Here is a 15,743-nt window from a genome sequence, read left to right on the forward strand (position 1 = left end):
ATATTGCATTATGCACAGTAAAATGATAGAGCACATAGCAGGTTTGAAACCCCCCATAAAATTAGCCTTGCCACATATCTCTACTAATTGGCTTCAGCAGAGTTTGAGCTAAGAACCAAAAAGCAAAGGGTATTTTGTTACCACACATTACCATAGCTAGCCTTCTCTAACAAGTCATTGTTGGATCCTCTAATAAAACAAATGTTGGGTAGAGATTGACTTTTGAAAAACAATTGCAGTAAACAACGTGATGATGCATTCAAAACATTTTCAAACACACCCAGTATATTGGTTTATTACCGGGCTGCAGAGAACACTTGGTAGCTTGCTAGCCCCTAATTTTGGACCCACGTTTAGGAAGCAAACTACCCTTCCTTGCAGTGTACAAAAAGACGTGTTTACAAAATCACTAGATCATATACATTCCTTTCATTTTGGAACCTGGATCATTTCAGAATCAAATTTGCACAAACAGGATCCCCTCAAGTGGGGCCGATAAAGTTTCAAGTCCCATTCAGCTCAGAGTCTAAATACATTTGTTATGCCTGAGAGATGCATTCCTAATATGAGTTCAACTACACTTGTATTTTTAATTATTTATTTTAAATTAAAAAATAAATGGATATTAAACAGGAAATTAATGCTAGATATTATGATGTGATTCAAAGCAAAGATTATCCTCAGACTGTTGAAAGTAACCTTCAGCAGCTTGAAATTGTAATATGAAATGTTTTATTGTGTATAGTAAAAAACAAAACAAAACTTTGCAATATACTTTCAGTACTTTTTTCTCCCGTTTTCCGGTAATTTAACTATTTAGCTCTTCTGCTGAGTACACGTAGGGGCAGATATAAAACAAGCAATAAGAGAGTGTGCAAACAGTGGCTGTGTGAAAATATTGTTAAAGGGATATGAAACCCAAACTTTCTAATTTACTATTATCATTTTTTTCTTCATTCTCTTGGTATCTTTAGTTGAAATAGGTAAAATATTTTTATAAATAAAATAAATGCTGGAATGTAAGGTTAGGAGCCGGCCTATAGTGTTCTGAACCAAAAATGGGCTGGCTCCTAAGCTTACATTCCTTCTTTTCCCAAATAAAGATGCCAAGAGAATAAAATAAAAATCATAATAGGAGTAAATTAGAACGTTGCTTAAAATTGCACGCTCTGTTTAAATTATGAAAGAAAAAAAAAAAAAAATGATTAAAAGGGAAAAACCTAGCTTACAACTTGGTGGCACCCATACGTTAAAGAAGCTAAAGCACTGAATAAAAACTTAACCTTTACACTTATCTCTTCACTATTTAAACAGCTTGTGTAATGTAAAAATCCCTCTAAATACTATTCTCTAAGCTAATGTTTGATTTGAGTATATCATCTCTAGCATTTTATTTACAGTTTTAACGAGCACTAAACGTAGACTTTCATGATTCAAAAATAGCATGCAAATTTAAAGGGACAGTCAATTCAAAATCAAATTTTCAGATAAAGCACACAATTTTTAACAGCTTTCCAAGTAAGTGCTTTTTGTATTGCCCTTTTATTATGCATTTATTGATTATGCAATTCTACTGTGTTTAATGGGTCATTAAACAACTTTCCATTTTACTGCCGTTATAAAATTGTGCACACTTTCTGATGCACCATCTCTACTGAACATGTGTAAGAATTCAATGTTTATGTACATGCACTTTTTGATTGGCTGACAGTTCCATTATCCTTCCCCCTGCATCATGTGAGAGCTAACTTAAATTTGTCAGAAAAAACTGCTATACATTTAAAAATAAAGGGTCTGTATACACCAATTGTCATATAACTGCATGTAATAGACACTATTATAAAGAAGAATATGCACAGATAAAAATCCAGTGTAAAACCTTTTAAAAACTTAGAAGCTCCCAGTTTAGCACTGTTGATGAGGTTAGGCTGGGAGACCAACCGAAAGGGGCTGGGAAAGCAGGAAGTGCAGACCCCCCTGCATAAGAAAAGACCCATTACACAACCAGGAGTCTATAGACATCAGTATACATCTAAAACTTGCTGAAAATCAGCACAATGTTATTTAGAAATAAGCAAAACTATTCATTGTTACAAAAACACTCCCAGATGAGCTATATAGAGGGTTCATCTACAAACCATTTATGCAAAGAAAAATCTAGTGTACAATGTCCCTTTAAGACTAAGTGATTTTGTATTGTCTCTTATGCGTTAGTTGATTATGCAATTCTATTGTATTGATTTGTCCTTTTAATATCTCTTTAATTTTATTTAAAAATGACGTCTTGCCAATTGAACTGACAGCAGTGCATTTAAAAAGCATACCAATTTAACACACGCAATCCTAACTCTGAATTCTGCTTGTAGTCACAATTCATTTCTAAGCCCCTTATATATTATGCAATTACAGTTACTGCCTCCTGATGAATAGAGTTCACCAGATTCAAAATTTAGATGCATATGAGTGCATTTCAGTTTTGAATAGCGGTATTATACTTGTATTAGCTTTTACTAAAATCATTATTACTGTTTATTGCTGGGCATAATATGGCACATATATTCTGAGGCCCTGTGCACTCACAACCAACCGTGCCTGCTTAGGTAGCTGGCAGTAACATGAAAGTCATCGTGGATGATTCATTTCAAATTTGAGTGTTTTGGCCATGAGATTATATGCTTTATATAGTCCGTGCACACCAAAACCTATGACTGAAATTGTGGTAGCTTATACTAATATTGTTTTTGCCAAAACAAGTGTATTGTAATGCTTATTATGTTTAAAATGAAACAGGCATGTTCATTTGTTTTGTTTAAGTACTAACCTATTATTTAAAAGTGGTACTTGTCTCTAACAAATCCCTGAAGAGTAAGTCGGAATGGTTTTCCCTAATCCTTTGCTTTGTTTGTGTTTATTTACTTTATTTTTTATTTTAACAGATTGAATGTTATTTTTACTAAATTTGACGAAGTGCAAAAGTCCGGAACGATGATCCAGTCATCACTGGGTATGTATTCCTATTGCTAATAGTCTATTGCTTTGAGTTTGTAGTGCCTATAATAGATGCATAATCTGTTATTTTGCAGCTCCCGAGTCTGAGCTATAATTTGAAATGGTTCCTTCTCATTCTAGCTTTGTCGAGAAATGAAATTCTCTCGGCTTGTTGCTAGGTTACCTGGTGGACTCTGTAGCTGAAATAAATGCTATTCTGCTAATGCTTTTAATTATCAACTTTGACGATCACTTGTTTTTATGCATATTTTTGGACTTCTGATTTTGGTTTAGCATTTGTTATGTATCTTCTGATTATACCGATAGGACAGTTCCCATTGGCAACGGCATCTGCAGTTGAGACATAAATCTATAATCACTTATTAAATAAGCTGACAGATTTCACTAATATTTCTATGGCTCTAGGCATTTTATAAATTAACAGTCCTAAAAATTCTAAATGCATTTAATGTCAGCAAAATAATGTTTTATTAAGTTGTAAGCAATTTATTAATTAGGTTACAAAAGGTTTCTCACAACTGTTTAAGTAGTAAACTATTTTTATCCGTTTTATTGATGGTACAAATATAGCATAACATAGTTTTATTTTTTATACATTGTTTTATCACATTGTAAAACAGTGCTGTCTGATCCTTAATAAGTATTCTGCTCCCACCGCTGGTTGCGATTTGCTGAGTAGCGTGAGAGTGTCATGTCTGCCAGTGGCTGCATAATGATTCAAGATCAGCACTGGGGTACATAAAGAGGTGCTAAGACAAATAAATAAAAAACACTATTGCCTATATCCTATTCTGGCCACTAAAGCTGAGCTGGTATCAGAAAGTTTATAATAAGAATTTCCCTAGGGACTTCATTTTAGCAGAAGGATCAGAATTACAAAGTTTTATTTAGAGACCATAGTATATGTGTATTACTAAATAATAGTGGTTCATTGTGGGCAGCTGCTGTAATATTGGTACCTATATCACATCGATACCAGTGCATTAGCCACTAATGGTGACCTAACGTTAACCAGGTCCCTACACCACAGCATTTAACCCTTACTGTGTCACTGTTCAGGTCAGTGGGTTACTTGTGTGAGGAGAGCAATACAAGGGTAACCCAGTGTAGGTGATTTATGATTGTATAACTTTTAGTGTTAATTTTACGCAAGCTCTGAAACAGCACTATTACAAAGGGGTCTGTGTTAGCATGTCAGGCTGCAGTCACAGAATACTATTTGTTATATTCCGGCTACTCCCATGGAAAGTTATAGCTGTTACTACTGGGAGCTTCTGCAGTGCTTGTGCGACAGTATTAGTGAGCAGCTGAAGTCTGAGTGCTTGAATATAGCAAGTTAGGTTAATCTGTCACTACTAAGTGTCGTTACTGTTTTTAAAGGGATAGTCTAGTCAAAATTAAACTTTGATGATTCAGATAGAACAGGCAATTTTAAGCAACTTTCTAATTTACTCCTATTAATAATTTTTCTTCCTTCTCTTGGTATCTTTATTTGAATGTAAGCTTAGGAGCCGGCCCATTTTTAGTTCAGGACCTTGGAAGCACTTGCTGATTGGTGGCTACCTTTAGACACCAATCAAAGTGCTACCCAGGTTCTGAACCAAAAATGGCCTGACTCCTAGGCTTACATTCTTGTTTGTTCAAATGATGATACCAAGAGAACGAAGAAAAATTTATAATAGAGTGAATCAGAAAGTTGCTTAAAATTGCCTGCTCTATCTGAATCATGAAAGTTTAATTTTGACTAGATTTTTCCTTTTAAGCAGAATATGCACAGATGCTGTGAGGGCCCGTGCACCGGTTGGCCTACTCAGCGAGTCAGCAGGGTCTTTTATGACAGAAATGATGTCTTCACAGATGCAATTCACACCTCACCAGTTCTCTGAGCAGGCATGGTATTTAAATACTGGTGCACAGATCCTGACGGCATATTTGCTAATGGATGTATATTGCTTTTGTTTAAGATTAAATGCACCTATGCACATTAGTTCTGACATTTCTGTCCCAGTAAGTGGATTTTTTTTTTGGTTGTTGTTGTAAACCATTAAGAATGAAAATACTCCTTCACTGTAGAAAAAAAAATGCACTCACCAAAATCTCATCAATTTGAAAATACATTTCCGGTAGAATTAATCAATTTAATCTTATACACGTTAATCACATTTGAAACTGTTGTCCGCTTCTCTGTCGTTCATAAATGTTGGCTACTGATGAGTCAGCCAGAATATTCATGTACCATTTTAATTTAATATCTTGCAATTCTTTGAGAAATATTAATTTATATATTAATGAATGTGTTTGTCCATTGATTCAGTTTATTTTCTCTTTAGTGTTTACACGCAATGAATGAGTTAAATACTCCGGTTGAAGCTTAGTGTAAAGTCAGTTAAGTAACCAGAGGCCTTGTAAGGCGACAGATGACTTTTATTTTGGAGGGAGGCAGTTGCTTGTCAGATTTTGCTTGGCTACAGAGCAGAGAGCTGCAGGAGGGGAGAGAGAAGGGGGAGCCACAGAGAGCGTGAGCGCAGTCTTCTGATGCACAAGTTGCCCAGAGACATTTACAAATATCCTTGTTGAACGCACTGAATATATTTGCCTTTCCTCCAAATATGACACAGTGAGAAGGTAGGCTTCATGATTTTATTGTTTGTAATTTACAATGTATGACTTTTGTTTTGAAAGAACAATATTTAGAAGCCAATCTCGGATTTAAAATGGGCACAAAATGCCCAAAAATATTAATGGCTTTCTGACTACCGTATAGATTTTTAGCTTGTATATGAGCTTAAAATGGAGAATTGTCTTCTTCCCTTGTATAATCATGTTAAATATAGCTATGTAATTGTTGCCCTTTGCTTTCCTTATGAGAACGTTTATCTAATATATTTAGTGTTTAATCCTCTGAAGGCTAGTGCCATCAGCATACGACTGATTACACTACATCAAAGTCAAACCTCCGTCACGTACTAATGAGAAGGGGGAATGCTTGCCCTGTGAGCTGCTAATTAAGTAGTTATTGTATTACCAGTGTAGACAGTTTAGTGCTCCACATATAGTGCTCAAACCAAATCTATTTTTTACTGCTGTACGATAGTGAAATTATTGGTTTTGATTTGTTTTTTTTAGGTTAGTCTATTTGAGCATTTGATGAGATACTATTATGATGCAAGCTTTCTTTCCAATAGTACCTGTAATATATGTATAATGTATTAAAGTTAATATTCAGTTTGAGTCGATAGTTTTTAGGCATTTTTTTGTTATAGTTGGCAGCTTCTCCTCCAGACTTGCATGCACATCATATTCATGCTCAAAAAATAGCAGGTTTCCTGGCTCACATTTAAGAGACATTAAACTGTAAATACTAAATTGATGGCTAGAATAGGACATTAAATAACAAAGATTAGCCTGAGAAAGTATTCACATGCAATATTTTTTTTTTAATCAGTTATATTGTGTAAATATTGAAATAATGTGTAAAGTTTTAGTGTCCATAAAGCAGCGATGTTGTAACCTAGTTTTTCTTTTCGGTTCCAATTATGGGCAGTCATAAATGGGTCACTAGAGCAGGGCTTGATAAACTCGGGCACCAGGGAGCCACTTGTTCCTTAAAGGGACATGAAACCCAACCTTTTTCTTTCATGATTTAGGTAGAACATACAATTTTTAAAAAAAACTTTCCAGTTTACTTCTCTTGGTATGATTTGTTGAAGGAGCAGCAAAGCACTACTGGTTTCTGTAAACATGGGTGAGCCAATGGCAATTGGTGTGTGTGTGTGTATATATATATATATATATGTGTGTGTGTGTGTGTATATATATATATATATATATATATATATATATATATATATATATATATATATATATATATATAGCCACCAATCAGCAGCTAGAACCTAGATTATTTACTCCTGAGCTTACCTAGATAAACCTTCCAGCAAAGGATAACAAGTGAAAGAAGCAAATTAAATAATAGAAGTAAATTTGAAATTTTTTCAAAATTGTATGTTCTGTCTAAATCATATATGTCCATTTATGACTTTACTGTCCCTTTAAAGTAGGCCTGAGGCCCGGGTTTAGAGTTCCAAAGACGTCTATGGGTGCTTCCACCGGCTGTCTGCCACCAATTAGCTGGCTCCTTTCTAGGCCTTACTGCTGTAAAATACAAATCCAGCTTCTGTATTTGTCTATAAATCTACTATAATATAAATATAGTGTTAGCCACAGAAAATCTTGCCAGTCGGGTGGTAGTATGAAGTAGCCTGGTGGGGACAGTGTAATACTTAAATATTTTTAATCTTTTCTGTTATTTATAAATGTTACTTAAAGTAATAGTAAATTCAAAATTTTTTATTTAAAAAGATAATCCCTTTATTTATCATTCCTCAATATTGCAAAACCAACACTGTTCTAGAAATATACTTTATACCTCTGTAATTACCTTGTGTCTAAGCCTCTGCAGACTGCCTCCTTATCTCAGATCTTTTGAAAGACTTGCATTTCATGCAACTAGTGCTGACTCTTAAATAACTCCATGTGCATGAGCACAATGTTTTCTTCATAAACGGGGAGAGTCCACAGCTGCATTCATTACTTTTGGGAATTCAGAACTTGGCCACCAGGAGGAGGCAAAGAAACCCCAGCCAAAGGATTAAATACCTCCCCCACTTCCCTCATCCCCCAGTCATTCTTTGCCTTTCGTCACAGGAGGTTGGCAGAGAATTGTCTGAAGATTCAAGATAGTCTTTTATAGAGGCTAGTACTCTTCGAAATGGGACTAGAGTTTTAAGTAATCCTGTCAGCCTCTCAGTGAGAGCATGGATGAATGTTAGAGTCCGGAAATGCAGGGAGAGTCTTTCCTTGAAACCATCCCGACTCATGTTAACAGCTCCTTAGCAATCAGCGTTGACAAGTTTCGCTGCCTGCTTTCTTCACTCAAGTCTGTCAGAAGCTACTATCTGATTCCGGTAAGATCGTTTCATTTTACTTTCATGATGTGAATGTAATGTAAACGAAGAAGTCAGGGTCTCAGTGGGACTCCTTTATCTTTATGTAAATGGGTTAATATCTCCTGAGGGGGGTTATTCAACAGGGGGGGCGGGGCTTTAATCATGTTTATTTGATTCTGTCTGCTAATGTGTAGTGAAAATTGGGCTCGTGGCTATATCCGAACATAACAGCCTTTTTGTCAGGCTGTGCGTCCCAGATGGCCTTGGTGCTTTTTTTTTTTCTGTCCTGCACCGTGTACCTTGTGACTAGGCGTGGTCATGTTCTGGTCTTCATTTCCGTATTCCTGACCGTGTGGCGACGGAGAGAATCTGTTCGCTAGTTGTCTGGGTCACAGGAGGTGGTGAGTGCCCCAGCCATTGGGGGGTGTAAGGTGCCGTTTTTTCTATCCATAATTATCTGTCAAGTTATGGAGGATTCTGATTTTTTGGAGACGAATGTCTCTGATTCAGATTCTACTTCTTGCGAAGAGTATGAAATGGCCCGGGTAATCCATGCCCATCAGTTTTGTTCCGAATGCTGCTTTAGAGTGGTCTCTTCTCCCGGAACAGGGATCTTAGAGTCCGCCGAGCCATCCCCCCTGGGAATCCCATATCCCGTGAGCCGCGTCCCCTAGAACCTTCCTTGACTACGCAAGCAGGTGTCCCTAATGCCGTTACCCCTTCTCCGGAAGGCGGCTTGTTTCCTCCAAAGGTTACGGCACGGTTCCGCATGGCCATATCTATGGCGTTGGTGCATTTACATCTTCCAGAGAGGGAGGTGTTACCGAGATACTGTTCGTGTTCTGCTAACCAGGGCTCGTCAGGCGTGGTATCGACTGGGTCAGGTCAGCCATCTGGGGAAGCGGTTTCCTCTGAAGCTTCAGGGGTCCAACCCTTGGGCCCGGGGTCATCACTTGCCCCGGCGGAGGTAAGTCTTGCGTTTCGTTATAGACTGGCACGCCTTTGTGTGTGCTGCGGCATGTTTTGGCGGTGCTGGAGGATCCCAGACGGCAAGCTGGGTTAGAAGTGTAGGGATGTAGTTATTCTTATCGTCTACAATTTCTTTTTTTTTTTTTGGGTATCTTATTCCAGTTCTGAGCTTTGAAGAATTGGGGTCTCTGATTTGCTGGTCCTGTTGCCTTCTTTTTCTTTGATATGGTTAGGATGTTTTCTGTCTTTTGGAAGCTCATGTGTCTTAGAATTTTTCCGTTGGGAAACATTTCTTCTCTGGAATTTCATACTGGCGATTTTGTGGTCGCTTGAGCACTTCCGCGGAAGTTGCATGTTAAAGTTTCAGTACATTGTTATGTCCTTAGGTTTGTCAATCCTATGGGATCTTGATTTTTCTGTGGCCTTGGTCAGTTTTGAATGCCCTATGTAGCAGGCTAGTAGTCCTGGTCGGGCACTAATCTCTGTTCCTTACGGCTTATATCATCCACGTGGTACCGGTGTAACTGGCCGCCTGGTTGGATGGTGAGTTTCTCACTCGGATGAGGAATTAGTTTTCTCTTTGAGTTCTCTTCAGATTGAATTATTCTTTTGCTTTTTGCTAGAGTGTTCGTGAAGTGGAACTTCCATGTGCTTCATTACATTTCTGAGGATCTGCCCATGCAGGGTTACATATGGAGAGGAGACCTTCCGTTCCCAGTCGACAGGCTGGTTCTCATCTCTTTTAAGAAGGAGCATCAGACTAGGTGTTCCTTACAGCGAGTACCCGTTCACTGATAGGTTACAAATAGCCTTGCCTAAATTGTGATTGCAGGCGACCGAAGGATTGCACTCAGTCCTCACTGTCATGTTACTATTTGTTGGTGAGGGGCCAGAGCGGATCCTGCTTATGATTGCTCTGGGTAATGTACCTTGTCTTTAAAGTCTTCTTTGCAAGTGATTGCAGGCGACCGAAGGATTGCACTCACTGTCATGTTACTATTTGTTGGTGAGGGGGCCAGAGCGGATCCTGCTAAGGATTGCTCTGGGTAATGTACCTTGTCTTTAAAGTCTTCTTTGGAAGTGTCCTTTTGGATCTGGTTTCCTTGACGACAATGTCTCTTCCTTCGGGTTGAGGCTGATTGGGCCCTTTTTTTGTCTCCTTTCCTTGGGGTTGGCCTTTGGTCAGCTACAGGAGTAGGACCTTTGGGTTTTCTACTTCCGGGATTCCATCTGCTCCCATATTTTTGGAGTTGCAGATTAGGGTTTTCCCTTTTTCTGTTTTTGCCCCCCCTGCTTAGACATTTTTATGTTTTTATCTGTCTAGTGTTAGAATGTTAATTCATTCGTTATTCCTCGAACTTTGTCCTGGTCCTTCTCTTGATTGGACTTTTTATGGAGTTCTGTTCCAGATCCTTTAGAGTGGTTTGGGACGGCCCTGTTCCCGGTTCCGGAACATCTTCGGTTCCCACAGGCGCATATTTTTAGAGAATGTCTTCTACTGGACTGTCCGTAGTGGCTGGATGTTTGTCAGTCGTTGCTTGACCTGTTGAGTCTGTCTTCAGCTTTACGCTCCATGCTTGGTGCGGGTGTGCAGTGCTGGTTTCGTTTTCTCTCCTTGGGGTGGATTTGGATGGTGTTCCACCATTGCTTAGTGGCGGTCTATGCTTCCTTGAAACATGAAGCTCAAGAGTTAAATACAGCTTTGGCTGTAATTTCATTATGCTGGTCCTGCAAATACCCTTGCCTACGGCATCTTAATCCATAGTATCCAACTGATGATGGGAGTTACTTTTCTTCCTCTGTTCAGTGGCGTTGTCCCACCTGCCTTGAGTGCAGGCTGTTGGAGTGAAGGGATGAATTTGTTGTGACATGCCACCTCTGTACTTTTCAGTGGAGGGTCTCTTTGGGAGTACCCTTAGTTTTTGGGATTGGCAATTACTTGCAAATTGTAACTTAAGCAATGATCAAAAAACTATTAAACATAAGAGTATTTAAAATGATCTTCATCTTCCCTTACTAACATTAATGCATTTAAAAATAAAAATGATGAGCTTGGCTTTTTTGTTTACAGAACATTTGCTGCTACATCCTATGCATGGAGACAGATTTATCAAGGCCCGAATGCAGCTGTTTCCGTGTGAGCTTTTAGCTTTAGCATAGGTTTTAAGACAGATGTTCCTTAACTAATCCGCCACCTCTGAGGCGGCGGACAGCAATCATCCCGATCAGATACGATCGTAATGATTGACACCTCCTGCTAGTACAGGAGGCGGCATTGCACAAGCATTTTACGAGAATTGCTTGTGCAATGATAAATGCCAACAGCGTATGCTGTCGGCATTTATTGATGTCCAGCCCGCTCATTGTTAAATCGGCCCCATGGTCTGATGACTTTTATTCTTTGTGTTAAGTCAGATGCAGAAGGTAGGGATGGTACAAAGTGGGCAACAAAAGACCTAAATTGCCCCATTTATTAAGGCGTCAACCTGTTCACTTCTCTATTAGCAAGTCAGTCCGCTTTGACTTGCTAGACGCGGAAGTTGAACTGGCAACCATATTAATTGAAAAAACAATGTATTTAAATTTAAGAATCTGAGAACAAATTTAACACACATAAAGGGATATAAATATAGTTGTATGGAAATTGTATTGATTGATTTATTAATAGTGGATAAATTGTCATGGTAGTATGTGATATAACCCAGTATGGGAAGACAAGTTATCTCACAACTAAAAAAATCTTGTTGCTTATGTAGCAGGATCTCCATCCTTAGATCTGCCAAAAACAATGCTAATGTATGTTCTTTCACAACACTGTTCTGTTTGCAGCTTTTTATGCTGTTCGTGATTTACCTCCAATACATATTCTTATTGTATACTCCACCTAAAAGCTCACGAAAATTGCAGGATTTGACGTGAATATAGTCATGAACGTATTGATTGATTAACTTGGTAAAGTGGTATATAAATGATGAACAATGGTAAATCAGCACGAGATTTGGCTGCAAACTACTTGACTCGAATGGTGATTGAAGGTATTATTATTACTGGCTCAAACAATCCATTTACTTTAAAAGATTTGGTATTTTGATAAATTCTGTAAGCAGACCTTTACGAAAAAATACATGGGGATCACAAGTTGCCACTTTGATAAATGGGGCCCTAAGTGTTTTGAGGGCTCCTTAGCTGTGAATTTATGAGTTTGATGTGAATGAGTCTGTTTCAGAGTTTGAGAATTGAAGCTGGAGAATAGGACAGGTTAACAAGATGTGGTCATATTGTAAAATCTTTTGCATAGGTTGGACACTTCAAGAATGGACATAGGTAGCTATTTGAATTGATGTAACAGGGAGCAGTAAATATGCAACAGAAAGAGGCATCTAATTTGTTTATATAAAAGGATCATGTTGGCAAGGATGGCAATTTGTTTGCCTTGTTGGTAAAGATGCAAATGAAAACAAGATTTTGGCAAGCAAAATGCAGAGATGGAAATTTGTAAAGCTGTGCCAAGATTCTGCATGAAGGGAATAGAGTAAGTTTCCAGGTGTACCGTGAGCATGCACTCGAACGAAATGTTGGTAAAGCCCTAATTCTTTTTATTTGGAATTCAGGAGCTATGGAGCAAGAAACAGAAATATGAAGAATATGAAACAGAATGTGCAAGCAATGATGATATATAGAGGGCAATTGCGAAAGGATTTCTGTGTACATTGTAAAGCCTGGTCATGAGTTTCTTAAATGTGATTATTCTAAAAATGTGCCCAGTACTGATGGTTGTCTATCTCCACGTGATTCCTTATTATTTGTGTTTAATGTATGTTCCGATAATCCAAGAGGTCTGTGAGGTATTTGTAGTAGTGGAATATATATTGCAGGTACTGAAATCTAGTTACGTAGATGACCACCAAAAAATTGATGTGGTTACATGAATTTTTAATTGGTAGGCATAGTTGAATTGTAGTGATGAGGAAATAATTAGTAAGAATGAGTTGAGAGAGTGATTAAACCATAGCTCAGCAAATTTGGAGAGCCAATATGTGTAAACAAAGCCCTGAATCAGGTAAGATGCAACCTTAAATTATTTTTAAACAGTACAGTGCATACAACTTGATAAGACTTTTTTTTTTTTATAATACTTTACCTAACCCTGTAACCTTTTATCCACCATATACTACTGTATATTGCTACAAATTAATTCCTGCTGCATGAATTTTAACAAATCAATGCCTCTAGAAAATAAGTATGATCCATAGAATATTTAGAGCTCACTGACTGTTTTAGTTTGTGGATTAAGGGGATAGACTTGTTCATAATAAAAATATATTTTCTTAATAGAGGGGGATATAGGTGAGAAACGCCAGCTATGAGGAACATTAGGTGTTGGCTGTGTTGTAGACCATAAAATTAGTTTGATCCTTGAGAGATTCCATATGTTAGCTACTTTGATGCCCATGTTGACTGATTGAGTTTGATCTGTCAGTAAAGAAGAGTTTGACACACTTCTTTGGTTGGTTTGTGACTCTTGGCACATTGAGATTTCCTTCTTAATATGAGGAGAGTCCATGGCTTCATTCCTTGTGGGAATACAGAACTTGGCCACCAGCCAAAGGCTTAAATACCTCCCCCACTTACCGCATCCCCCAGTCATTCTTTGCCTTTCGTCACAGGAGGTTGGCAGAGAACTGTCAGATTTTGGAGTTGTTTCTTAGGATGGGTATCTGCCCTTCGAGATGGGGTTGGAGTTTTAAGTAGTCTTGTCAGCCTCTCAGTGAGAGCATTGATGAAAGTTAGAGTCTGGAGATGCAGGGAGAGTCTTTCTGCGAATCCATCCAGACTCATATTAACAGCTCCTTAAGCAATCAGGGTTGACAAGTTTTGCTGCCTGCTTTCTTCACTCAAGTCCATGTCAGAAGCACCGCTACAATCTGTCAAACTTGAAGGACCGCGTCACTGTTCCACGGCATAGATTCCGGTAAGATTGTTTCATTATTTTACACACATGTGACTGGGTCACAGTGGGACTCTTTTATCTTTATGGAATCAAGGGTTAATATCTCATAAGGGGGATTATTGAACAGTTTTAAATCCTATTTGTTATGTGATTTCAACTGCTTATGTGTATGAACGTTTGGGCTCTTAGGCTGATACGGAACGTACATGTTGTTTTCATTTTTAGAGCTGCGCAGTTTCTTTATATTAAGATGGTGTGCTTTTTCCTTAGCAGGGCCAGGTCCTGCATGAGCACCATGTGACCGGGAGAGGTCACGTTTCCCCCCCCCCCCCCCGCTTCAGATTCCTGAGTGGGTGTCTGCTGAGAGGAGCATCTTCTCTATCTGTCTGGGTTATAGGAGGTGGTGAGTGCCCCAGCCAATGGGGATATAAGGTGCCAGTTGTTTTTTCCTTTTCTATAATTTGATATAGAGTTATGGTGGATTCTGATATTTTAGAGGGGGATCCCTCCGATACAGAATTTGATACCTGTGTATATTGCGAGGAGGCCCAGGTAATCCAGCCCTCTGTTATGTTCCTTATGCCACAATAGGGTGTTCTCATCAACCAATGTTGAGATGTTAGAGATCACTGAGCCATCCGCCTCTGAGGATTCTTCGTCCAGTGAGGTGTGGTCCCTAGATTCTGTTCCTACATATGCAGTTTTCCCGAGTTTCGATCCTCCTTCGTATGTAAGGGGTTTATTTCCACCACAGGTGGTTCCGCATGGCCATCTCTACGGCCGTGGCGATGTTACCTATTCCTGCTACGCGTAAGAGAAGGGGTAATCCAGGCTCTCCTGCCCAAGGACATTCGTGTAAAATAACAATTGTGTCCGATCAGCCCTCTGGGGATGCGGTTCCCTCTTAGGCTTCAGAGGGAGAACCTCCAGGGTCGGAGTCTGCTGAACTGGGTCTTCCAACTGTGGAGGGCTTAGCATTTAGATTGGCATGCTTGCGTTTACTCCTGAGAGAGGTTTTGGCGATGTTAGAGGTTCCCAGTACAGATCCGTCAGTTAAATCTCAGTCCTCTAAATCTGTTAACGTTTTTAACTAGACGAGGGTAGGATGGGATCCTATTCCTTATCGTCTTGTTTTACTTTTTGTTTTATTGTTTATTTAGAATCCCAGTTCTGAGCTCTATGGGGGATTGTGTCGTATGACAGGCAGGACCTGTTTATGTTTGCACACTCCTTTTTCAGGTGGGTTGCCTGTTTTCTTTTACTTTGCTATTCTGTTCCGGATAGGTTTTGTTTTTTAGAGCTCTGGGTTGTTATAGAAACTCTTCTTAGAAAGACAGTTCGTCGCATGGGATTTTTGTTACTATCGACTTTGATGGTCGAGATTGTCGGAGACTTCCAGTGGAAGCTTATACATTTCTGTTCGGGGTGATTGTTCCCCCGATGATTTCGAGAAAGATTTTAAGCCTCGGAGCTTAAATTCTTTCTTTTGTTTATTCAGTTATTGAGCAATCTCTGTGCCTGTAGAAATATTGCAAGTAATCATGCGCCATAGCATGCAGTAATATTCTATTTTGTGCAGTACAGTATATCATATAAGAGAATGGGCAAACAAAAATGCATAGAGAATATGTGGGGTAAAATGATTAGAGAGACTTAGCACTGCACCCACAAATCGGCAACAAATCCGTTATAGATGATGCGAAAAGGCTCTATACTCTGCAGTAATGTCTCTATAGCAAACAATAATAGTGTAACGTAAGCCAGCTGAGCTCTATAGCTTGCAGTATGATTCTAATGCAGAGGAGACAAGCTCTTTATCTTGCAATGGTGACCTATGCCAATTGAGTCCCACTACACAACACTAC

General features: G+C 38.7%; 1 protein-coding gene across 1 annotated transcript in view; it reads left to right on the plus strand.

Annotated features, from left to right (window-relative positions):
• Positions 1-15,743, plus strand: part of CLASP1 (cytoplasmic linker associated protein 1) — a 905,754-nt gene that overhangs the window by 149,631 nt on the left and 740,380 nt on the right. Inside the window, exon 8 of the mRNA XM_053712150.1 lies at positions 2,937-3,004. Within this exon, the coding sequence (XP_053568125.1) occupies positions 2,937-3,004 (68 nt within the window). The remainder of the gene's footprint in view (positions 1-2,936; positions 3,005-15,743) is intronic.

Source organism: Bombina bombina, chromosome 1, assembly GCF_027579735.1.
Source record: "Bombina bombina isolate aBomBom1 chromosome 1, aBomBom1.pri, whole genome shotgun sequence".
NCBI classification, from domain to species: Eukaryota; Metazoa; Chordata; class Amphibia; order Anura; family Bombinatoridae; genus Bombina; species Bombina bombina.